This window comes from Blastomyces dermatitidis, assembly GCF_000003525.1.
Source record: "Blastomyces dermatitidis ER-3 genomic scaffold supercont1.2, whole genome shotgun sequence".
NCBI lineage: Eukaryota > Fungi > Ascomycota > Eurotiomycetes > Onygenales > Ajellomycetaceae > Blastomyces > Blastomyces dermatitidis.
Genome location: NW_025544775.1, coordinates 6,486,971 through 6,507,651, shown reverse-complemented (window position 1 = coordinate 6,507,651; position 20,681 = coordinate 6,486,971). Strand labels below are relative to the sequence as shown.

Genomic DNA, 20,681 nt, shown 5'->3' with positions numbered 1-20,681 from the left:
AAAAGTTTAAATACACCACACTCCCGACCAACCAACCAACCAAACCCATCATCATAATTTTTGCGCTCTTCGGAAAGGGCGAAAAACAAAGCAGGAAACATAGAGAGACAAATAGAGGAGGTAATAAAAAAGAGAGATGCAGATGATCGCCGAGGTTTAAACACAGGAGGATCAGGAGGAGGGGAAGGATGAGGTGAAGGGAGGAAGACGGAGGGTAGAGGAAGAAAAACAACCCCCAACAACGCAGAAGCCAGAAGCAAGAATTTCGTGTATTTTTTTTCTTTTTGATTTTTGTGTTGTTTTTCTTAATCCTTGGTCTTCTGGGTACCGCGGAGTAGACCGGTTCTCCGGGCAGCGATGAGACCGGATTTTTGACCTGCGGACGCGTACCGCGAGATTGTCGAGGCTTTACCGATGTGTTGATGGTTACCACCACCGTGAGGCTAGTTGAGGGGAGGTAAAAAATTAGTATGCTGCTGGGCGGGTGTCATACGCTAAAGGTAACAAGAGGAATATATTGCTTACATGGTCGACTGGGTTCATAGCAACACCACGAGTCTTGGGCCACGAGTTGCGCTTGACGGAGAACTTGTGCTTGGCGCGGGACGCCTCTGTAGAGTTGGTCGGAGTGGTTAGTATACATAACCAAACTTATCATTTTTCCTAGGTCATTTTTCCCAGGTCACGGAAGAATGATCCCTTAAACCGGTCTCAATTGCGCGGTTTGGCGGAGGGGGTACAAAAAACGTACTGAGCAGGGGCTTGTCTGTACGACCACCTCCAGCAACAATGCCAACCATTCCTCGCGAGCGGCTCTTCACAACCTTCTTGGCACCGCTGGGAAGCTTGATGCGAGTCTTCCCTTCCTCGGGGTTATGGCCGATGACGGTAACGTAGTTTCCAGACGTGCGGCCCAACGCACCGCGGTCGCCCACTTTCTCCTCGACGTTGGTCACGACGGTACCTTCGGGCACGGAGCCAAGGGGCAGAATGTTTCCGACGGTCAAGGCAGCGTTTTTACCGGCGTAGATGAATTGGCCGGTGTACATGCCCTCATTGGCGATGAAGGTCTCGACGACGTCCTTGTACTTGTATGGGTGGCGGAAGGAGACTTGGACCAGGGGAGCGCCTCTGCCTGCGTCGTGGATGATCTTCTTCACCACTCCGCGGGTGTATCCGTGTCTCTCAGCATAGTCGAGGGTACGGAACTGGGCAGGAGCCTTGTTGAGACGGGTGTTGGCCGCTGTGGTTTTTTCGATTAGCAACGATTTTACGATCACCACAAAAATTATGATTGCACATCTCCTCCCCCCGTTCTCGTCCATATCTCCCACTGTGTTTCTTCGCGTTCCATAAACATTTTTTTATGGCTCTCACTTCCTTTTTTCCTTCTTTTGCTCTATTTCGTCTAGGAGGATCTTGGAGAACTGGACATTTGGGGGGTAGAGAGATCGCAAGGATAAAAATGAAATCTATCTTGTCCGCAACGTACTGAAAATCGATCCACGGCCCTTCCTCTGATTGCGAATCACACGACCCATGGCGTCTAACTGTTGTCGGCAAGAAGCACGAAAAGAATGTTAGCAAAAGGCTGCCGCTTGGTCCTGCAATAATTTGAATTGCTCGATGGGGGACGGTGATCGGGCTCGTACCTGATGCTTCGCAAAGTTGGCTGCTGCGGAATGGGGTTGGCAGTTGTGAGATCGATTCTCGTCGAAATTGGCTGGGTTTCGTCTGTCTCGCTTTCTGTGTGGGCTTAGGGTGCGCGTCGCTAAGCTAACCGAGTTGACTCTAGCGCCGAGCCCCACCAACCTTGGAACATCCGCAACAGAAACCTGCAGCTGGCTTCTTCCACGGTGACAACCTGCTGCGGATGAAGTATCAATCCACCAGGCGCTGAGCTGGGTATTGATATTGGCATTCGGGGTGATGGCAGGATCTCTTCCAATCTCGCCATGCATGAAATTGGGTGATGGGGATGGATGCCCGTTGCAAGGTTGCTCTCTCCCACGATAAGATCTATCAAAGTCTGGGCGTCAAACAGTTATTCTGGCGGATTCCTTGTCAGTATTACGTGACTCTGCTATAATGTGGTTCTTGATCTATTGCTCTTCCACGTCCTGTTCGATGGGGCAAAACATGGGGGCTTTGGTCACTAAGAACAATGAATGCAACTTGATTTTTTGATTTTTTTGAATTTTTTTGAATTTTTTTGAATTTTTTTGAATTTTTTTTTTAATTGTTACTTTTATTCGTGATGCAGACTTGCTGATTATTTTATGTTCCTTTGTATCTTCAGTTATATTATCTGTTGGCGGATCTCTATGATTTCCTCCCACCTTACTCAACTTTTTAGGTGCGTTTGCTCAAGTGCTGAGTTAAACTCACAAATGGTTGTTGTTTCAGACAAGGGGACTGATCTTTCAGTTCACGCTCTACGAGCGAGTGGCTTTGTCGCATCTGTTTTGAAATGATGATTGTTTTACAACTTGTGCGCTGTTGATGTGTTATTTGGGTTCCCCACCACTTTCTGTCTGCTGCTGGGCGTCGGGGAACAAGCTGTGCCATGCTTGGAAACAGCCCACACCAGAACTGGTCGCGACATACCAGTATAGATACGTTGTCCCCATGGGTTGTCGGGCATATCAATCTCTGTGGACTCTGCTCGTTGTAGCGATGCTCATTTTAGCGAGCGCTTGAATGCGAACGCTGGAACACTGGAACACTGGAACACGAGAACTCAAAGACGCTAAGCGCCACCCTTCATGAAAACTGGCTGGTTGGGCTACATTGTTGTTCAACATAGGTGGTTTTTGCCAGGCTTCCGACAACTGACCAGCAGAGGGCGGTGTCATCCCTAAAATCTCATATTTGGAGAGTGAAATACTCCTTAGAACCTTCTGATGGAGAGGCATGGCTATTTGGGACTATTGGAATGGCTTCTATTGGTGGGTCCGTGTTTGTGAGGCAGCTTTGTGATCCAGGGTGAACTATGACGGTGGCCAGCTTGAGATCTATTCGTTCTATAGAAATTGAATTTTGACAAACAATATGAATAAGATAAAAAAGGGCTTTAGTTCAACGACGATAGCCCCTAGTAATTCCATGCCACAGCGGGCTGATGTAGTCTTCCTCCCCTCCGTGGCCCAATGAAGCCTTTAGACGAGAGATCCGCGTCATAGCCGCGCTGCCACCAGGTTTAAGTTGCTCCCAAGTAAGCAAGGCCATAAGTTACAAGTTACCTAACCTCCTCCGCCCAACCACGCAAGCACCACCAACCACACGCACTCCCCGCCCTGCCATCCTCCTCTACACAGCACCCAAGGATCATGTCGGACTCGGACTCGTCTTCGCTGTCTTCTCCTCCGTCCACAGATGATGAAACCATCGCCGCCTCCGTCAACCGCAGTATGGGCCTGGGAAAGTATTTCAAACCCCAGACGCCCGCCAAACCAGCCTCTCCTCCGCCGCCAAAACGTGCCCCCTCGCCGCCTCATGAATATGTTCTCGCAGACAATCCAGACATTGCAGTAAGTAATATGAAGTTTACGCGATCATATCGCGCCCTGATCCGTAGATTTAACGCGTGTTTTGTCGGGCGATCAAAATTGTGAAAAATAGTACGCGTTTGTTAATAGTTTTCATATTTTTTATTTTTTTTTTTAGTTTATCGTGATGTTCCGCTCCAGATTCTCGGATGTCTTTCCAAAATCACTTCCACACTACGGACCACAGGATATTGAGAGAGGAGTCACGGATACTGTCCCTGGAGATCATATTATGAGATTATTGTGCGCTTTAATTGGCCTGTGCCTTAACAGGAAGAGAGATGTTGAGTTCGTCTTCACCCATCCAATACGCCATACACGTGCCCTTTTCTATGAGCAGGACAAAGGATTACTTCCTTTTTTTTCCTTTATTTTTTGTCAGGGGATAAACGTGTCTAGGGCTAATGGGCTAATGGCTTGTGCAATATAGGAGGGACCATTACCAACGCGCCCTCGAGGAGGTTGTGCAGACGCACTCATCACAGTGGCCACGATCGTGGGGCGGTAAAAACCCCCTTCATGGCGGGGGAAGCTTTGCGACAATGACCCCTACTGAACGAGTAAGACTCCATGTCCCAACCCCACCTATGGGCAATGCGCCTTGAAACTAAAACTATATATTTTGTTGGTGAAGCTGGCCTTCCTCAAGGCATTGATACTTTGGGCCCTCTCATCCTCCGACGCCGTCCAAGCCAAACTGAAAGCATCCTATAAACAAACGAGACACGATGACGATCTCAATCAGCCATTATCCGTCCAACCATGGGGGAATGATGCCTATAAACGCCGGTATTGGCTTATTGAGGGCAGGGATGATACACATTTCAGACTGTACCGGGAAAGCAACCCTGCGCTGAAGAACAGGACATGGTGGAGCGTTGCAGGGACTATTCCTGAACTGAGAAGCGTTGCGGATTCTCTTGCTGAGGAGAAGTCGCAGCACTCTAAACGGCTGAGTGAGAAGATCTTTACCAGCATTCCGAGATTCGAGGGCTCTGAGGAGGTACGTACCGATATCAATCTGTTTGTTTCTTCTGCAATATAAACAATTCCCACGACGGTGTATATGAAGATCAAACTAACTGCCTTCGTAATAATCAAATTTATCCAGAAACGAAAGCGTCGCGACTATCGCCTGGCGCGGAAAGCCGCATTCGCTCGTCCGGAACCTGGCTTCTCTCTCTACGAAGGCCGAACTCGCGGCAAGAAGCTCAAATACACATATTCCGATGATGATGATGACTTCTCATCCGACGCCCTCCCTACCCGGAGATCAGCTCGCCAGTCCCGCTTCTCAACCCCAGGTGAAATGCCCGCCGGCCCAACCTTTACCGCCAGCGGCCGGCAGGTCAAACCACGGATTGTCGGAGCGTACGGCCAGTCCCTGCTAAGTGGTCAACGGCAAGAATCAACACCGCTGCTGCCGCGGTCTGTTGGGCCTAGCGGTGGCGAGGAAGGGGATGGCGAGAGTGAACAGCCTGTTTCCAACGGAAGAAGGCCGCATCGGAGTAGGATGGGTCGGCAGTCGAATGGCGCGGGGAGACATATTGAAGGGTATAATGCAGTTGATGAAATGGACGAGGAATCGGAAGCTGCGTCGTCGAGTGGGAATGAATGGGATGGCGGCGAGGACAATGAGTATGGAGATGAGGATGAGGAGATGAGTGACGCCGAGTCATATAGCCCTGATCCTAGCGATAATGATGGGAACGGCTACGGTACTAGCCAGCGGAGTTTGGTGGTCCAGCTAAGATATGGGAAAGCGAAGCGGGGGCTAGGAAGCAGCAGTCCTACCGCAGCTCCTAACACGCCTCCTAACCCAACTGCAGGCCAAGCTCCAGGTGCAAGCCCACAACCTATACCAGTAAAGCCAGAAGCAAGCGAACCAAATCGCCAGCATCCGTTCGCAGTGGTTGTATCTGCACCAAATGATCCACTGTACCAGCAGCGGTACCACTACCACCACCAACTGCTGTAAATTCGGACAAAGAACATATCATCTCTCCTGAGCCTACAGCTCCTCCCACTACAGCCACTACCACTCCGCCGCCGCCATCCGTGACTAGCTCGAAAGATACTCATCAAGTATCCAATATAATGCCCGCAGTGAAACAACCTCAACTTTCCTATGGATTCCAATATCCCGCAACCAAAAACACCTTCATCCACCATCCGATCAGAACGGAGTTCTTCCCGGGCTACAGTAATCCACGGCATTTCCTGTCCCGCCACGATCTACTAAGGATTCTGATCAATCCGTACTCTTACTCTTTTCTTTTTTTTTATTTTCAATTCATATAGAGAGCTGAAAAAGTTCGATAACTTGTTATCTTCCTCGTGTGGTTTTTATCCGGGATAGGTTGTTATGCAAAACCAATCGGCAACATCGTCGACCAAAGATTCACATTTTAATAATCTGTTTACTTCGTTTGTCCGTTTTGTTTCTCCTTCTTTTCGCGTGTGTAGCGACAATGGAAATTCGATGGGGTATATGTTTTGATTGAATGGGCGTGGGGACCTTGGTGCTGTTTTATTTGTTTCTTTAATCAATCCCTCTCACTCTTTGCTTTGACTTAACCGTCTGGTAGGGGGATTTGTGATTTATTTAGCTTTGTCAGGTTATTTCACCTTTTCTTGTTTCTTTCTTTTCTATCTCTCTCTCTTCCTCTATTTCTCTCCCTTTTGGTATGTTAAGGTGTTCCAGTTTTCCATTCAGCTATTAACGTACCCTTTCGCAAACTTCGCAAGGGTTCGTTTTATTTAAGCAGAGGGTTTATTGTTATTTTTTCAATCTCTTTCTTGCGAGGTTTGGTGGATGTTAATTCTCTGTTTACACGTGCCTACGCTAAAAACCCACCACATCTAGAGTTTTTTTGACACCATATCAGAGAGCAACCGATGAACTTTGTCCTGGGACTGATGTCAAAGAAAATTTACGTGGCATTTTCTGTTTCGAACAAGTTTCCAAATGTATATATATACATACATACAAGTAGCGCCAGCAAGCCAACCTTCAATGATCGATGCCTCCCACAGTTAGGAAACCTTTCAAATATCCCATGAGCACTCTAAACGCCTAACGCTCTCATATGCAGGTAGCGAAAACCAATAGCCACAGGCCCCCAAAGCCTCGCACCGCGCCGCCTTTTTTAAGGTAGAGAGTCTCCCGAAGGTCGAACTTAAACGCAACTGGACCGGCGGACGCGCTGAGTACAGGGGCAGCGTGTGAAAAAATCCCGTGGTTGCACAGCTAGTTGGGTATGATAAAAAAATACTCTCCCAAATATCGGAATGTTGGAATTCTTATATACATGTATTTTTCATAACTTTTATCTCATTCATGACTGCGGTATCTTCCAGTTGTTGACTTCCCACCACCACCTGCGGATCCTGGTCCCCAGCGTCTGGCCGGTGAATTGGGCTCCACGATTCCAATATCGCCAGCCAGTGAGGGCGAGTGTCCATAGGGTCCCTTGTAGTAGGGGGAGGAAGACCTATTTTCCGTGGCAGGGACAACATTAGTAGGCTGGTTAAGTCGTCATTCTAGGCAAACAACATATAGTGACTGGTCATGGGGAAAATAGACGAAAAGGACAAAAAGAAGAAGAAATTGACAAGAGTTATATTATCCGTACCTGATCCCGTAATGTAATCCACGCAACCCTCTGCCACGTCTCCGCCCCCTTCAAGCTGGCTAGGTAACTCTGCTCGAAGCGCAGGTCCGGTAGAGGCGGCAAGGGGGCACGCTGTAGAGGCCGTATTGACCGGCTAGGGTCGACAATGTCTGTTGATATGGAGGTGGCATATGAGGGAGAGCGATGATGGTAGGTTCTGATGGTGACCGGCTCCTTTTGCGAGGTCGTTGTGGACGGATTGATGTCATGGGCTGCTGAGGGATGGGGGTTTATGGAGGCGGTTTGGATGGTCTCGGCGAGTTGGATGGCTGGGTCTGTCATTTTTCAGTTGATCTGGGGGCTCTTGGGCATGGATTGGTGGTGTATATTGGTGGTGTTGCGGTGTTGATTGCGGAGGCGTTGAAGGTGTTCGGGATGTTTGGAGGTCCGAATGAAGACCATCCAAGACTGGACGTTAAATATTTGCTTTTTCCTGCAATATTTACTACGCTCTGCAACCCCACCACAACCAAACCACGGCGACCAGATAACTCAATTTTTTCTTTCACACGCACAAAGGATATCAATCGATATACTTTTCATTAGACAAAATGGCTGCTACGGAAGGATATCCTCTTCTCTGCCTAGAGAATCCCCTGCTGGGTAAGCTGCCTTCACGAACGCCCTACTGAGTTTCCTTGCTAACATGCCCCTCCTTCTAGATATTCAGGGAGTCGGGTATGTGCAACCATAGGAATTGACCTATTTCCTTTACAGTTTGTTTGTCTGCGCTTTGCTAAAACCATAGTTCAGAGATGCCGCCTTGCTCGAGAAATATGGCCTGAAACCCAACGATGCCATTCTTGCAGAGGAGAAGCATATGGGTCTCTTCGAGGACCTCATCCAAAACCGTGGTGCCAAGTTGATTGCAGGAGGGGCTGCACAGAACACTGCCCGTGGCGCTCAGGTATGTTTGTGCAGAAATAACGGCCAATTGATCCTCAATGCATTGGGAAGTCTTATGGAACTTAACTCGCTCTCCAATTCAGTACATTCTCCCACCAAACTCCGTGCTTTATATCGGCTGTGTCGGCAAGGATAAATACGCAGATATTCTCCAAGAAGCCTGCAACAAGGCTGGCCTGCGTACCGAGTATCGTGTTGACGTGACTCAACCCACCGGCCGCTGCGGTGTCATCATCACTGGTCATGAGCGGAGTCTTTGCACCCACCTTGCCGCTTCCAACGAGTACAAGTTGGACCACCTGAAGCAGCCACATATCTGGTCCCTGGTGGAGAAGGCTAAGGTGTACTATGTTGGCGGTTACCATTTGACCGTCTGTGTGCCGGCAATCCTGGCATTGGCTGAGGAGGCTGCTGCGAAGAACAAGGTGTGTACTCCTTACTTAACGTCCTGTATCTTCAACCTCGATATCAGTTTAGCTAATTCAATAACCCCTCTTGTTTTCCATAATAGACTTTCATGCTCTCCCTCTCAGCCCCCTTCATCCCTCAATTCTTCAAGGACCAACTCGACTCCGTCTTCCCGTACACAGATTACGTCCTAGGCAACGAGGCGGAAGCTCTCTCCTACTCCGAATCTCATGGATGGGGAATCACTGACGTCGAAGAAATCGCCAAGAAGATGGCTACCCTGCCCAAGAAGAACACTAACAGGCCCCGAATCGTCATCATCACGCAAGGGACTGACCCAACCATCTCCGCTGTTGCTAGTGCTGACGGAAATGTTGAAGTTAAGCTGACCTCCGTTCATGCCATCTCAAAGGATGAGATCAATGACACCAACGGTGCTGGGTAAGATTCCAACTCTCCACGCCACCAGTATCCCTTGTTCAAAACGAGAGCAGTACACTAATTTTTTCCCTTAACCTTGGAACAAACAGTGATGCCTTCGCCGGTGGCTTCTGCGCTGGCGTCGTAGAGGGCAAGAGCATCGAAGAAAGTGTTGATATGGGCCATTGGCTCGCCGGACTCAGTATTAGGGAATTGGGCCCATCGTAAGTTCCGCGGCACCCAACCCCGAGTCGCGCGGGACGAGGTTACTCCCGTTCACAACCCCCTTTCAAATGAGATACTAACCTATCCATCCCACCTACTAGCTACCCCTTCCCCAAACAAACCTACAAACCCTCGTAGAAAATTTCGGACTCAGTAAACTAAAGGGGAAAATAGAGTTGCCTTCCTACCCCCCCACACCCTCTTGACCTCCGCAGCAATCCCCTTTTCCCTCTCCACCACATTCCTTATTCATTCCCAGCCCATTAGACATCCACAGGCTCAACCCCAGATACCCGCATGGAGCATAGCGACCCTCCCCTCTAACTCATAAATAGTTAGATCTAGACCCTTCATCCTGCGTCTAGAAATTCTGTCCCCCCCATTTCCGCCCTTCCTCCCTCCTCTCTTCTTATCTTTACCCTTTTTCAAATGGGAGTTTTTAAAAAGAATATTATAAGCATATATCAGCACATTCAACCCCGCTGGTACTTTCCGTTGGGCAGTCCCTGTTATCGTATTTCCGCATTGCACCCAACGAGTCTGCATTTCGGTGTTTTGCTTTTTGGTTCCGATGAAAACATTCAATTATTTTGTTTTGCGCCCACTCTTTTTGATTTTATGGCTGGGAAAAAAAAAAAAAAAAAAAGCACCAACATGGAAATGAGATGGTTAGAAGAAAAACAAAATTTCAACTGCCAGATAGAGAATTTCTTTTCAGAAAAGAAAAGAAAAAGGGAAGTAAGAAGATTTAATGATAGAATTGTCTCGTTTTCAACAACGCGTTATGGTACTTTTTTCCCGCAAATAATAAAGTGTTGATTTTTTCCTACTTCCTTTCCTGCTGGATACGTTATTCAATGCAAACTCCCATAGGTGCACAGCTTTGCTCTAAATAGATCGTATTAGATACACCTCGATCTAACGCGGAGGAAATAGATACGTATATCTCTACCCGGGGGTGGGGTTGGGTTGTAGAGCTGATGGGATGAAGAGAGTGAAGGGTAATTATTTAACTATAAATAAAATAAAGGGAAAAAAAAATAAATTGTGCAATTCTGAATAGCGTAAGTAATAACAAAAGCCAGCCAATCAATCTAATTAAGCTACCACTCAGTCTGGTAAGATACATCTCTGTACAAAAATTGTTCTGGTGAAAAAAAAAAATACGATTAGAGGAGGTTGGGGGGTTGAAAAAATAAATAAATGAAAGGAATAATACTGGTAATGAAAAACGACCAAAGCATGTGAATGAATACACACGTAGACACAGGTATATGTTCTTATCAATGATTTCAAAGAGAGAGAAAAAAAAGGAGATTAATCACAGAGCAGAACAATAGCATGCATGCATAGCATAAATCGTAGCACAAGCGTAGCATCGCATGGCGTACATATATTCAAGTCAATAGATACAGTATAAAAGGTTTCTTCTTTATTAAATAAAAAGAAAAGAAAAGAAAAGAAAAGAAACGTGAATCCGGACAGCCAGCAACCGCTAGCTATCCATCTAAGGAAATGACAAAAAACTCCATCCACGGCCATCGTAGCCCACAATCCCATAACTGCAATTTATGTTCAAGCCAGGCGTATGTACCACACATCTTTACGAGCGTGTGAGAGTGGCGCTGTGTGTTACTCTGATGCCCGTGCGTGTGGTGGACTGCACCGTACATTGGACCCAGGAGAGCGGGGTATTCTTGCCTAGGGGTTAGAGTAGACTAGGTTGCTGGCTAGTTGTGGTTATATGTATCAATCGCGCCTAGGTTGCAGTTTTCTGAAGCAGCCTGGTCCGGACAAGTGTTGAAGGAAATGAGGTCCCCGTTTTGAATTCTGGTTTTCCGTTCCGCAATTGCAAACTTTCAGGAGGGTAAAATTGCTGAGAGGAAATGAGACGGGTAGCGCTGGGCCTGCTAGTGATGGCAGTAGGGATGGTGGTGCCCTTGTTGGTGGCTAAAGGAAGCCATGGGGCTCGTAGTTAGAGAGAGACGTGAACTGAGGCTGGCCGGGTGGCTTTTTGGGAAGGAAGATCGTGTGGGAAGTCGGTCGGGGTTTGCAACGACCCTGTCCGGGCGAGAAGGCAGCTCATCGCACTGGTGGTAGAAAGTGGTATAGCCAATGTCGAGGGGCTCGCAACAGAGGGGTATGCTAATATTCGCTCTTTGAAGTTATCCGTTTTCGCCGATTACCTTTACTAACTCGAATAAACATCCATGACATAGCATAGTACGCCTTATTGGATCCTTCTCCATCTAGGAAGAACAAGTAGGCCCCCATCAACATTGTTTCCCAAGTCAAGGGGTTAAAAACAAACCCCGCCCCCCTTTCTCCTGCACTTCCCTACAAAACAAGTGTATATATCCCAGTGAATATGCCACGAAAGAAGGCATTGCCCAAAGAGAAAAAAACTGGTCATCCGCCACTCCCCTGCCCACTAGGCGGTGTCTGGCCAATAACGCCGGCGCCCAAATGCGACGCTTTGGAATTCACACTCGAAATGGGATCGTACGATGAGTACTGATAAGACACACCGGATGGCTGGTTGAATCCCCGCTCGTTGTACTGGTGAGCAGCGGTGTTCAAAAAACCATTGAACGGAAGGCCCGGTGGTGGTTGGCGGGTGGCATACCCACCAGCCCCGCCTTGATTATAGGGGATACCTGGGGTTTGTGTCTGTGTTGGCGATAGGCTGCTTGTTGCATATGAATAGTCATTGGGCGTGGACGGGAGTTGCAGGCTGTTTTGGAAACCCATGATGTACTGCTGTTGTTGTGGGAAATCTTGGGCTGGGGAGAACGCTCCGTTATGATGATTCGCGCGGAGGATCGGGTTATACTGATCGCCTTGCCTGATGGCCGTAGAAGGACGGGTAGCGGGCGATAGGGCTTCGCCTGGTTGCGGCGCAAATGGAGTGTTAAGGATACTTGGTAGAGCGGGCCGGGGAGAATATGATTGCGGGGCTGCAGGTTCGATGATGGGACTGTATGAATTGAAGGTTCCCGTTCCAGTTCCGGTAAAATTACCGTTACCGGCGCGGTCGTCATCCCCGTCTTGTTGAGAAACCCCATTATTGGTATTGGCGTTATTTAGGCTTGCGTCGCGCCATGCTGTAGTGGACGAGAGGGTTTTTTCAATTGGGGGACAGTTTTCGGTTGTTTCTGATTCAACGAGGTTGTCGACCATCTGGTTCATAGCGAGGGAGATAGATGCTGATGCCGATTGGGAGTTGGCGTATTCCATTGGCCCCTGACTGGATTCAGGAGGACGGATGTCTTCGCGCTCTATGCTAGTGGAGGAAAGGGTGTGTCGGTGTTGATGTCCGCTTGGGCTTGAGAATTGAGGGAGCCCTTCTTCCTTGCAGACAAATAGTTTTGTCTCCTTATTCTCTGCGAGAATGATAGGAATTTTCTGTAGGAAATAGTTTAGTCCACATTTCTGGCGATAGGCAGAAAGGTTACGGAAGAAGGGAGAAATAAGGAAAGGCGGGAAAAAAAAGAAAAAAAGAAAAAAAGAAAAAAGAAAGGGAAACTTAGTACCTCTTGAACAACCAAATCAAGACCATCAATCACAAATTCACGAACACGAAACAGCATTTCAATATGAGCGGGCAGTTTCTCTGTGATATGATCGGATCTGGGTTTCTTATGGCCACGCTCATCAACGTATCTTCGCCAGGTTATATCATTAACCAAGGGACTAAACCCTAGCGTATCTTCGTCTTCCTGAAGAAGATACCCGACATCAGAAAGACTTGGCACGTCGAAACTCGATGTAAGCAGGCTTAAAGTACCCGCATACATTTTCCAGAATTCTTTGATCTGCACATATAACAGAGTATCCTTATCTTCATAGACCAAAGAGCCACTGTTCGAGAGCAGCCAGGAGCTATAGTGTCGCAGGGCGGGCAAAACGCACTGTGCAACTGGCGTTATTCTTTCAGACTCGTTTGCTGCAACCGAGCATTCCAGCTCGGAAAGCAAGATTTGCAACAGAGTGAAGAAAGTTTTCACATTGAGTCTCTGGAAAAACAGCGGTGCATCGCGTGCGGGCTCTACATCGCCTGCGCTTTTTCCCTCATTCGTCCGCCTAGCATTTGCGTACTCTTCCGCAGCGATGTTTATCAAACAAAATTTCTGCAATAGATGCGGGTGCAAGGAGAGCTCCTTGAGGTCAATAGCCATTTGACTAAGGATCTCATTTTCAAGTTCATCGTGCTCAGGAAAGTCCAACCCTTTGTAGCACTGGGCATGGAGGTAAACAAACATAGAGATAAGAGAGGCTTTCTCATCAGTTGCGCTTGCGATAGGCTCCCCCTTAGCCCGGACTGCTAACACTTTCCTAAACTCAATTTGCAGATTCCCGTGCGAGCCCGGGTACGGCTCTTGGGCGGATAAAGCGCGGTATAGATGATAAGTTGCTTGCAGATGGTTTCCATCCGCAAGCCCAATCACCGCTAGCTGGTTGTGGGACATTCCCGAGTCTGGGTTCAGCATATCGGCCAATTTATAATACCTGATAGCCTGGTTCCAGTTTCGATTCTTCGTTGGCGGAACCAATTCCATTTCGCGATAGCGGGAAAGATCGCCAAGGCGGATAAGGGTTGCATGGCATGTAAGCAGGACGCTCTTGCGTAGATCGTCCGGAATTTCAGGTTTTTCCTCTACAGAGATGTCTGTTTGTACGAAATTAGCGAGAGGGCCAATTTGGCAATGTCTTCAGCGTCTCTCCAATGGTATAGTATATATCTTACTCTCAAACTTAAGTTCCTTGGCCAATTTCTCCAGTTCCGGTATACGGTCGAATCGCGACACGAGATGTTGGATGTAGCCACGGTAGAAACGCTGGCTCGATTTGATAAAGTTCAAGTAGTGGCTCTGCAACTTTCGCCTTTCGACGGGTCTCTTTTTCTGCGCGTTATCGTCACGGAACTGGTCCAAAAAATGGCGGATATCAGCTGGACGGAAAGTCTGACAATACAAGACATTTGCGGGAGAGATAAAAACATACACGAAGTAAAAGCTTGCGAAACCGGTTGTTGATCTTCACATGTATCTCCCATAACCGGCCCTCCACACGCAGAGATGCGGTCTCCGTCCCGGTCTCGAAGCAGTGAAATATGGCATTTTGGCATGCGATACGGAACCTGTGGGCGGCGGAATCATCTATATCAGTATACGTTCTCGCGGTTCCCATTATAGGCAAGCGAAGAGCGGATATACTTGGCAAGATAATCGTTGACTTCAGCAAACGTCGGTTCTTTATCAGAGAGAACCCTCAAGAGATCCTTTTCACCGTCAAGTTCGGGGCTAAAGTGTCGAAGAAAGAAGAGAAAGTAAGCACCCGACCATGTAATCTGTATCTTATTTTTTTCATGTCCTCCGAAAGAACAAAATACAAGGCAAAAGAAGCGCGACTTGCGAAAAAAACAATTTCCTCAAGCTACCTCCTCCGTCTATCTTTGCGAGGGAAGGGGGGAGTTATATATCGTCATTCTGTTCTGCAAGAAATCAACTCACATCGCATCAGCATTATTACCATCCCGTCCTCCCGCTGCCATTGCCCCAGCTCTCCCAACTCCTTCCAGCTAGAAATTACCAGAAGAGGAAAAGTTGCTAGAATGTAGTAAGACAAGCAAGCACACAAACTGCGATACCACGCCACCAGCGGGGGAAAAAAAAAAGAAGAAAAAAAAAAAAAAAAAGGCAGGAGACAAGTTAAGTCAGAATATATATTTATATATATTTGACACTATCCCCATCAAGGAAATCTAGGATGCGCTCAGCAGCTTCCCCGTTTTCTCGTTCTTTCTCCCCCGTTACCGTAATTCCCGCCTGTCTCTTCTTTTCCTCTTGCGCTGCGCTATGTTCGGGGTCAGATGATGGTGGCCTCTCGCGACTCGTCGGTGGGTTGCCAGGACGCCGCAGGACTCGAATCCATTGGGGAGCGGGAGCTGGACGGGTGGAAGGGGACGAAGGGAAGAAGAGAGAGGGGGAAAAAAGGAGTGTGGTTATGTGGGAGAAAAGAGATAGAGCTACTCTCTCGCGCGAAATGAGAGAATGCCGCCGACAATGAGGTGGAAATATATGCGATAAATGAGGGAGGTTGTTGATAGGCGAGCCGCAGCGTCTTAATAAATGACGAGAAGGGGCAACTTTGGTACCGGGGATGACTTGGCGCGGGTTGTTTAGTGCCGCGTGCCACCGCCTTGGGAGGATGTCGGCGGATGCATTATGACATGACCTCAGTCAACTAATACTGATCACAAATATACACTGATAAGTCTCGAAAACTCATATGTATATAAATTGATAAATTGATAAATAAAAGTGTAGATTCAATCCTCAGATCTTTTAATACTCTCTAACTAGTTAACCCAAAAGAACAACAAACAGTTTAACATTTAATATCACAAAAGGAAATCCCCCCCTCTGATTTACAATTGGCTCTTGAACCCCTTAGCATTCAATAACCGCTGCGACTCCGCATTCTGCCAATTGATCTTCTTTGTCACCTCATCCTTCCGCTGCTTGTTCTCCCTCCTGCCCATCTGCTGCAAGTGCACCTCATCAGGGCCGTCAGCCAGCCTCAAGGTTCGGATACCCGCCCACATGGCCGCCAGGGGCGTATCCTGGCAGACACCCATGCCGCCATAAGCCTGCACCGCACGGTCAATGACAGTCAGTACCGTCTGGGGCACGAGTACCTTAGCCTCCGCAATCTCTCTCAGCGCGCTCTTGGCATCGCCTTGATCGATCTTGATCGCGGCGTTCAGCACGATGAGACGAGCAGCATCGATCTCAATGCGGGATTTGGCGATCCATTCGAGAATGACACCGTGCGAGGAGAGGACGGCGCCGAAGGGCTTGCGGGACTCGTCGTTGGCGCGGGCGATGAGGTACTCAAGAGCCTTCTCCGCGGCTCCGATGGCACGCATGGTGTGGTGGATGCGGCCCGGTCCGAGGCGGCCCTGGATGATCTCGAAGCCGCGGCCCTCGCCGAGGACCATGTTGGAGACGGGTACTCGGACATTGTTGAAGGAGACGTGGCCGTGGCCGTGTGGGGCGTCGTCGTAGCCGTAGACGGTCAACATGCGGTGGACAGTGATACCTGGGGTATCCATGGAGACGAGGACAACGGATTGTTGTCTATAGGGATCCGGGTTGTTGGGGTCGGTCTTGCCCATGACAATTAAGAGTTGGCATCTTGGGTCACCAATTCCAGACGACCACCATTTCTATAGAGCCGGCCGGATAATAAGTTAGCTTTTTTTCCATGTAATTGTTGAATAAATAAGTTAGGAGGTTGATTAGTTAGTGGCGCTGAGCGTACCTGGCCGTTGATGACGTATTCATTACCCTCTCGTCGGATATCGAGCTTGATGTTGGTAGCATCGCTGGACGCAACATCTGGCTCAGTCATGAGGAAGGCAGAGCGGATCTTGCCCTCCAACAGAGGCACAAGCCACTGTCTCTTCTGTGCCTCGTTTCCGTATTTGGCAAGGACCTCCATATTACCAGTGTCTGGCGCAGCATTGTTGGTAGCCTATGTATATTCAATCAGAATCAGATACAAGAAATCAAACAAAAAGAAGCGGGCCGGCTAAAAAAACTCGGATGACCACTGAGGAGTGTCGGGGAGTAGCAAATCTCGCAATTACATACCTCACTGGCAATCCGGCTTCTACCCAAATATTCCGCCATCAATCCGTACTCCAAGTTACTGAAGCCGGCACCCTCCCTGAAGTGATTCTTAGGCAAGAACATATTCCATAGCCCAAGCTTTTGGGCCTTGACTTTGAGCTCCTCGAGGATGACGGGGGTGGTGGTCCATCGCTGGGCGCCCTCACCCAGCTCAGCTTGGAAAACGGCATCTGCGGGGACGCAGTCTTTCTCGACAAATTCTTGGACCTGAAAAGAAAAACGAGTGTCTCAGTCAGTCGGGAGCTGGGGCAGTTAAAAGAAAACAAAAAAGAGAAGTCCGAGCCATGAGAATATTGCTACCTATCCATCATGGTACCGACGGACGCCGAAGGGAAGCAACGCCGCGAAAGCGCGGGATTTATTTCATAGATGATAAAACATACTAGATCCAGAGTCTTCTTTGCCCGCTCGCTGACGAATGGCAGCGCCATGGGAGGGATTCTGGAGGAAGCCGACATTGGTTTGCGCTGAATACGAACTGTGATGGGTATGGACTGCAGGGGTCGCAAGCAAAGCTTTCGTGTAGCTAGCTATAAGGAGATATGTTGGTTAAGGGAGAAAGGGATGGGAGTGAAGACCAAGACAGACCAAGACAGCGCCGGATATGGGGCAAGCCGGTGTATTTAAACCGAACGCAGGATGGGCCGATAGCTGAGCCGGGAACGAGATCGAGATCGCATATCGGCGCGATGATTCTGGGCGGTCGGTGGTGGAGAGTTATCCGGCCCAAGGACGGCGCTGAGCCGAGGCTGTTGGAGCCCGCATCGCCAATAGCCTAGGGCCTGGGTCTGGTTGCCGCAGAACAACAATGGGAGGGTAGGGTGTGTTTGTGGTAGAATTGAGTCAACTGCCAGCCAGCCCTCGGTTTGTTTGCTACTGTTTTGGAAGAGGCATAGCTAATGGAGAATGTCAGACTTAGTTATTACTTTTATTATTGTTAAAATTCTACTATGTTGGCTTAGCCGCCTGTTTATACCCGGTTGCAGCTCGTGTCCGCCTAAGCAACATTTTTTGAGTTTGAAACGGCAAAAGCTAGGCCTGCTCGGCACTCGCGCGGGCCCTTGTTATATGCCGCTGCTAGAATAACTAGAATCAATCTGACCACATATATAATCTGAAAAGGAGATGTCAACATTCTTCTTCACCGCTGGAATAATAGGCAGCGTATATCAAATGAGGAAGGGAACCGTGGAGCACACGAATAACTGACACATGCCAAACGCTGTTGCGGGGATTTCGGAAGCCCTGGCGATAGGCCCGCATTTAGGAGGATTCTTCAGAAGAAAGTCTTACAGAAGGCAAAATGGCACAGGATATAGAATAGATTTGTTTTATGATATGAGCAGTAACTTAGAGATCACTGTGAAAACTCGTCTGACGTAGGGAGAAAGAGGAACAGACATGCTTTCATTTCTATAGTTACCCAAAAAAGGGAGAGAAAAAGAAAAATTCGCAAGGAAGGTCAAAGAAAAAGGAAAATACAAATCCCAATCCATTTATCATAATCATGTCCTGTTCAATACAGTAGTATCTCTATATGTTTGGAAAACGCCATGATTCCCAACCCCCACCCCCACCCCTTCCTTAACCTCCAAAACACACGAGTTCAAAACACCGAGAAAGGTCAAAAAAGCCTCGGACAAAGAAAAAAAAGAAAATAGTACAGACCGATTGAGCCAAGTCATCTCAAGTCACATGGTATGACATGAAAGGGCCATGAAAGAAGAATAAGAAAGGAGAAGCCTAAAAAAAAAAAAAAAGAGAAGAAAAGAAGAAAGGGGAAAAGAGAGGGAAAGTAATCGAAAATATACATGTACATCTCAAAGTGGCAAGGCATAAAGAAAGAAAAGGCAGGCATCGACAGCTGCAAAGTGCAACTGATATATGTGTGCTAGGTTAAAGTTCGCAATTGGAGGAAGAGGAAATTTTAAAAAAGAAAGCGAAAGAAAGAAAGAGAAAAAAGAGAGGCCGGGTTGGACAATCCATCGATCCCCTAGGGTCACTTTCTCAGAGTCGAAAAATCATGCACTCCCGTCTGAGGGCGCTGTTGACCCTGTTTTGCCTTCAACGGTCATCTTCTCAATGGATTTCCTGCCGATCGCCTTTGCGAAGAGGGTTTGTGGTTTGCCGGCACTGATTCAGAGAAAATAGAAAGATTTTATTAGTTCTTGTTTGTTCAAACTTGGAGGATTTCGATCGACTGATTTATGTAGAGAAGGGTTGGCACATGTGGGGAGGGGGAGAGGGAGAGGAGAGCATGAAAATGCAGCATACTTCTTAAACCGTTTCCCCTTGAGATCGCTCAGCTTCTTGGTACACGGGCTCATGATTCCATCAGATGGCGAGATGTAATGGCCCTTCTCACTATTTGTTGACAAAAAGAAAAAAAGAAACGAATTAGTTTAACTGTCAACTACAGAGAGTTCTGGCATATATATACCTCTTCCCGTTTTTCATCTTCTCTTTCAACACCTGTCTGTGATATTCCATCGACATTTCTGTTGCAGCTTTAAGATCCGTGCCACAGTGTCCAGTTGTCATTGGCGGTGCCGCTCCGGTGGGGAGATGAGTATTTGTAGAACGATCGGAGAGCGGTGTGGCCTTCGATGGGCTTGTAGGATTGAATTCCATTGCGGTTCGACTTGGACTGGGAGGTTATAATGTTCGATCGTAATAAGAACTGGCGTACCCGGCACGGTGGTTCGGCGTAGCCTGTGAGCTTTTGGCTGTCGCAAGGTAGCTAGCTCAGAGTGAAGTATATTTTTGTCTTCTTTAAACAAACGGACGAGAAGAGTGGTTTGAGAACTGAGGCAGGATAAAATGAAGAGAGATATTTATTAACGGTTGGTGTGAATGTCGGTACAAAGACCGGGCCAGAGGTGGTTTTTATATGTTGTCGGTGATGTCTTTATTTGTTGATCAGTCAGGGAATAGAGCAGCGGCGTCTCCCTCGATGGTTGTTCTTCTTTGGCACGTAATTTTGCACAGCAACAACAAGAGTAAGATGAGCTTGACTTGTATTCCCTGTTCCTGGTCAATAATGCAGCTGATGGTGGAAGGCAATTATTATTATTATTATTATTATTATGATTCTTTTCCAGTGGTTTGGGATATATATCAATTATATGGTGGTTATCAGGCCGATAGTTACTACAGCAACCACCACCGCAGCAAGGCCGCAACCAACTCAACTCCCGACAAATAACTAATAGACCAACGCCGGACATTTCTTGCGGGGTGGAGGAGTCTCTCGTCTCCGTCTATGACTCACCGTCATTGCTAAATGCAAATCCCTCCCAGTCCCCCGGGAATCCTGGAGCAACTCTCTCGATCCCTCGCCCTACGCAATTGCCGTGTCAATTGTGGAGTCAGCCAGGGCGCGGGATCTATATAGAGAGAGATAGAGAGAGAGAGAGAAGCATGTTCCCACAACAACAGTGACAACAACCAAAACAGTAGTAGTGAACAAAGAGTGCCAACACATTCTCCCCTTTCTCTTTATTATATCCATGGGAAGTTTGATCATGTTTGTGGTAATTATATATATCTATATCCCCCATTGACATATATACCCCAGCGGAACCAGAGAGAGAGCGATCCCTCCTTGATCCATGTGAAGGAATAACGAATGACCCCGGCGAGAGAGAAGATAGGATAGATAATATTCCCTTCTCTCTATTTCCCCCCTCTACAGCCCAGTCTTTACCAGTTACTAAGTCCCCAAGCCGCGAGCACACAGCTCTTCCTGCTTCCTTCTATGCCATGTCTCCCGGACAATATTCGCAAACCCGGTCAAAACAGAC

At 47.9% G+C, this 20,681-nt stretch overlaps 7 protein-coding genes across 7 annotated transcripts; 2 read left to right on the top strand and 5 right to left on the bottom strand.

The window, feature by feature from the left end:
• Nucleotides 1–305: 305 nt before the first annotated feature.
• BDCG_02242 (50S ribosomal protein L8e) lies at nt 306–1,961 on the bottom strand (the record flags this gene model as incomplete). Its single annotated transcript, XM_045417788.1, has 5 exons — nt 306–443; nt 526–611; nt 752–1,243; nt 1,493–1,550; nt 1,653–1,961. 5 exons carry the CDS (start codon nt 1,959–1,961, stop codon nt 306–308), a joined length of 1,083 nt encoding a protein of 360 aa, XP_045274518.1.
• BDCG_02241 (uncharacterized protein) lies at nt 1,178–6,371 on the top strand. Its single transcript, XM_045417787.1, has 5 exons — nt 1,178–3,530; nt 3,667–3,836; nt 3,979–4,108; nt 4,183–4,551; nt 4,660–6,371. Exons 1-5 carry the CDS (start codon nt 3,330–3,332, stop codon nt 5,524–5,526), a joined length of 1,737 nt encoding a protein of 578 aa, XP_045274517.1. The 5' UTR covers nt 1,178–3,329; the 3' UTR covers nt 5,527–6,371.
• Nucleotides 6,015–7,701, bottom strand: BDCG_02240 (uncharacterized protein). The gene is made up of 3 exons (XM_045417786.1): nt 7,184–7,701; nt 6,177–7,042; nt 6,015–6,073 (listed from the first exon to the last, which is right to left on the bottom strand). The coding sequence occupies exons 1-2, from the start codon at nt 7,502–7,504 to the stop codon at nt 6,887–6,889; spliced, it is 477 nt and encodes a 158-aa protein (XP_045274516.1). The 5' UTR covers nt 7,505–7,701; the 3' UTR covers nt 6,015–6,073; nt 6,177–6,886.
• BDCG_02239 (adenosine kinase) lies at nt 7,602–10,301 on the top strand. The gene is made up of 7 exons (XM_045417785.1): nt 7,602–7,825; nt 7,885–7,900; nt 7,976–8,129; nt 8,212–8,553; nt 8,640–8,977; nt 9,067–9,180; nt 9,283–10,301. The coding sequence occupies exons 1-7, from the start codon at nt 7,774–7,776 to the stop codon at nt 9,317–9,319; spliced, it is 1,053 nt and encodes a 350-aa protein (XP_045274515.1). The 5' UTR covers nt 7,602–7,773; the 3' UTR covers nt 9,320–10,301.
• BDCG_02238 (uncharacterized protein) lies at nt 9,856–15,302 on the bottom strand. Its single transcript, XM_045417784.1, has 6 exons — nt 14,695–15,302; nt 14,398–14,484; nt 14,186–14,321; nt 13,929–14,106; nt 12,715–13,850; nt 9,856–12,586 (listed from the first exon to the last, which is right to left on the bottom strand). Exons 1-6 carry the CDS (start codon nt 14,733–14,735, stop codon nt 11,591–11,593), a joined length of 2,574 nt encoding a protein of 857 aa, XP_045274514.1. The 5' UTR covers nt 14,736–15,302; the 3' UTR covers nt 9,856–11,590.
• A 97-nt stretch (nt 15,303–15,399) lies between these two features.
• BDCG_02237 (acyl-CoA dehydrogenase) lies at nt 15,400–17,980 on the bottom strand. The gene is made up of 4 exons (XM_045417783.1): nt 17,262–17,980; nt 16,840–17,085; nt 16,508–16,720; nt 15,400–16,412 (listed from the first exon to the last, which is right to left on the bottom strand). Exons 1-4 carry the CDS (start codon nt 17,334–17,336, stop codon nt 15,612–15,614), a joined length of 1,335 nt encoding a protein of 444 aa, XP_045274513.1. The 5' UTR covers nt 17,337–17,980; the 3' UTR covers nt 15,400–15,611.
• Nucleotides 17,981–18,107: 127 nt separating this feature from the next.
• Nucleotides 18,108–19,966, bottom strand: BDCG_02236 (Spo12 family protein). Its single transcript, XM_045417782.1, has 3 exons — nt 19,319–19,966; nt 19,153–19,242; nt 18,108–19,011 (listed from the first exon to the last, which is right to left on the bottom strand). Exons 1-3 carry the CDS (start codon nt 19,507–19,509, stop codon nt 18,900–18,902), a joined length of 393 nt encoding a protein of 130 aa, XP_045274512.1. The 5' UTR covers nt 19,510–19,966; the 3' UTR covers nt 18,108–18,899.
• Between the last annotated feature and the right edge of the window lie 715 nt (nt 19,967–20,681).

Coding starts and splice junctions, on each gene's coding strand:
- BDCG_02241 (XM_045417787.1), top strand. CDS start 3,330: ATGTCGGACTCGGACTCGTCTTCGCTGTCTTCTCCTCCGTCCACAGAT. Junction 4,109..4,182: donor CAATGACCCCTACTGAACGA/GTAAGACTCCAT, acceptor TTGTTGGTGAAG/CTGGCCTTCCTCAAGGCATT. Junction 4,552..4,659: donor GATTCGAGGGCTCTGAGGAG/GTACGTACCGAT, acceptor AAATTTATCCAG/AAACGAAAGCGTCGCGACTA.
- BDCG_02240 (XM_045417786.1), bottom strand. CDS start 7,504: ATGACAGACCCAGCCATCCAACTCGCCGAGACCATCCAAACCGCCTCC. Junction 7,043..7,183: donor GGATTACATTACGGGATCAG/GTACGGATAATA, acceptor CACGGAAAATAG/GTCTTCCTCCCCCTACTACA.
- BDCG_02239 (XM_045417785.1), top strand. CDS start 7,774: ATGGCTGCTACGGAAGGATATCCTCTTCTCTGCCTAGAGAATCCCCTG. Junction 8,130..8,211: donor ACACTGCCCGTGGCGCTCAG/GTATGTTTGTGC, acceptor TCTCCAATTCAG/TACATTCTCCCACCAAACTC. Junction 9,181..9,282: donor ATTAGGGAATTGGGCCCATC/GTAAGTTCCGCG, acceptor CCCACCTACTAG/CTACCCCTTCCCCAAACAAA.
- BDCG_02238 (XM_045417784.1), bottom strand. CDS start 14,735: ATGGCAGCGGGAGGACGGGATGGTAATAATGCTGATGCGAT. Junction 14,107..14,185: donor TTCGCAAGCTTTTACTTCGT/GTATGTTTTTAT, acceptor TTTTTGGACCAG/TTCCGTGACGATAACGCGCA. Junction 12,587..12,714: donor TTGATTTGGTTGTTCAAGAG/GTACTAAGTTTC, acceptor TATTTCCTACAG/AAAATTCCTATCATTCTCGC.
- BDCG_02237 (XM_045417783.1), bottom strand. CDS start 17,336: ATGTCGGCTTCCTCCAGAATCCCTCCCATGGCGCTGCCATTCGTCAGC. Junction 17,086..17,261: donor CAAAGAAGACTCTGGATCTA/GTATGTTTTATC, acceptor TTTTCTTTTCAG/GTCCAAGAATTTGTCGAGAA. Junction 16,413..16,507: donor AATACGTCATCAACGGCCAG/GTACGCTCAGCG, acceptor CCGGCTCTATAG/AAATGGTGGTCGTCTGGAAT.
- BDCG_02236 (XM_045417782.1), bottom strand. CDS start 19,509: ATGGAATTCAATCCTACAAGCCCATCGAAGGCCACACCGCTCTCCGAT. Junction 19,243..19,318: donor AAGATGAAAAACGGGAAGAG/GTATATATATGC, acceptor GTCAACAAATAG/TGAGAAGGGCCATTACATCT. Junction 19,012..19,152: donor AAGGGGAAACGGTTTAAGAA/GTATGCTGCATT, acceptor TCTCTGAATCAG/TGCCGGCAAACCACAAACCC.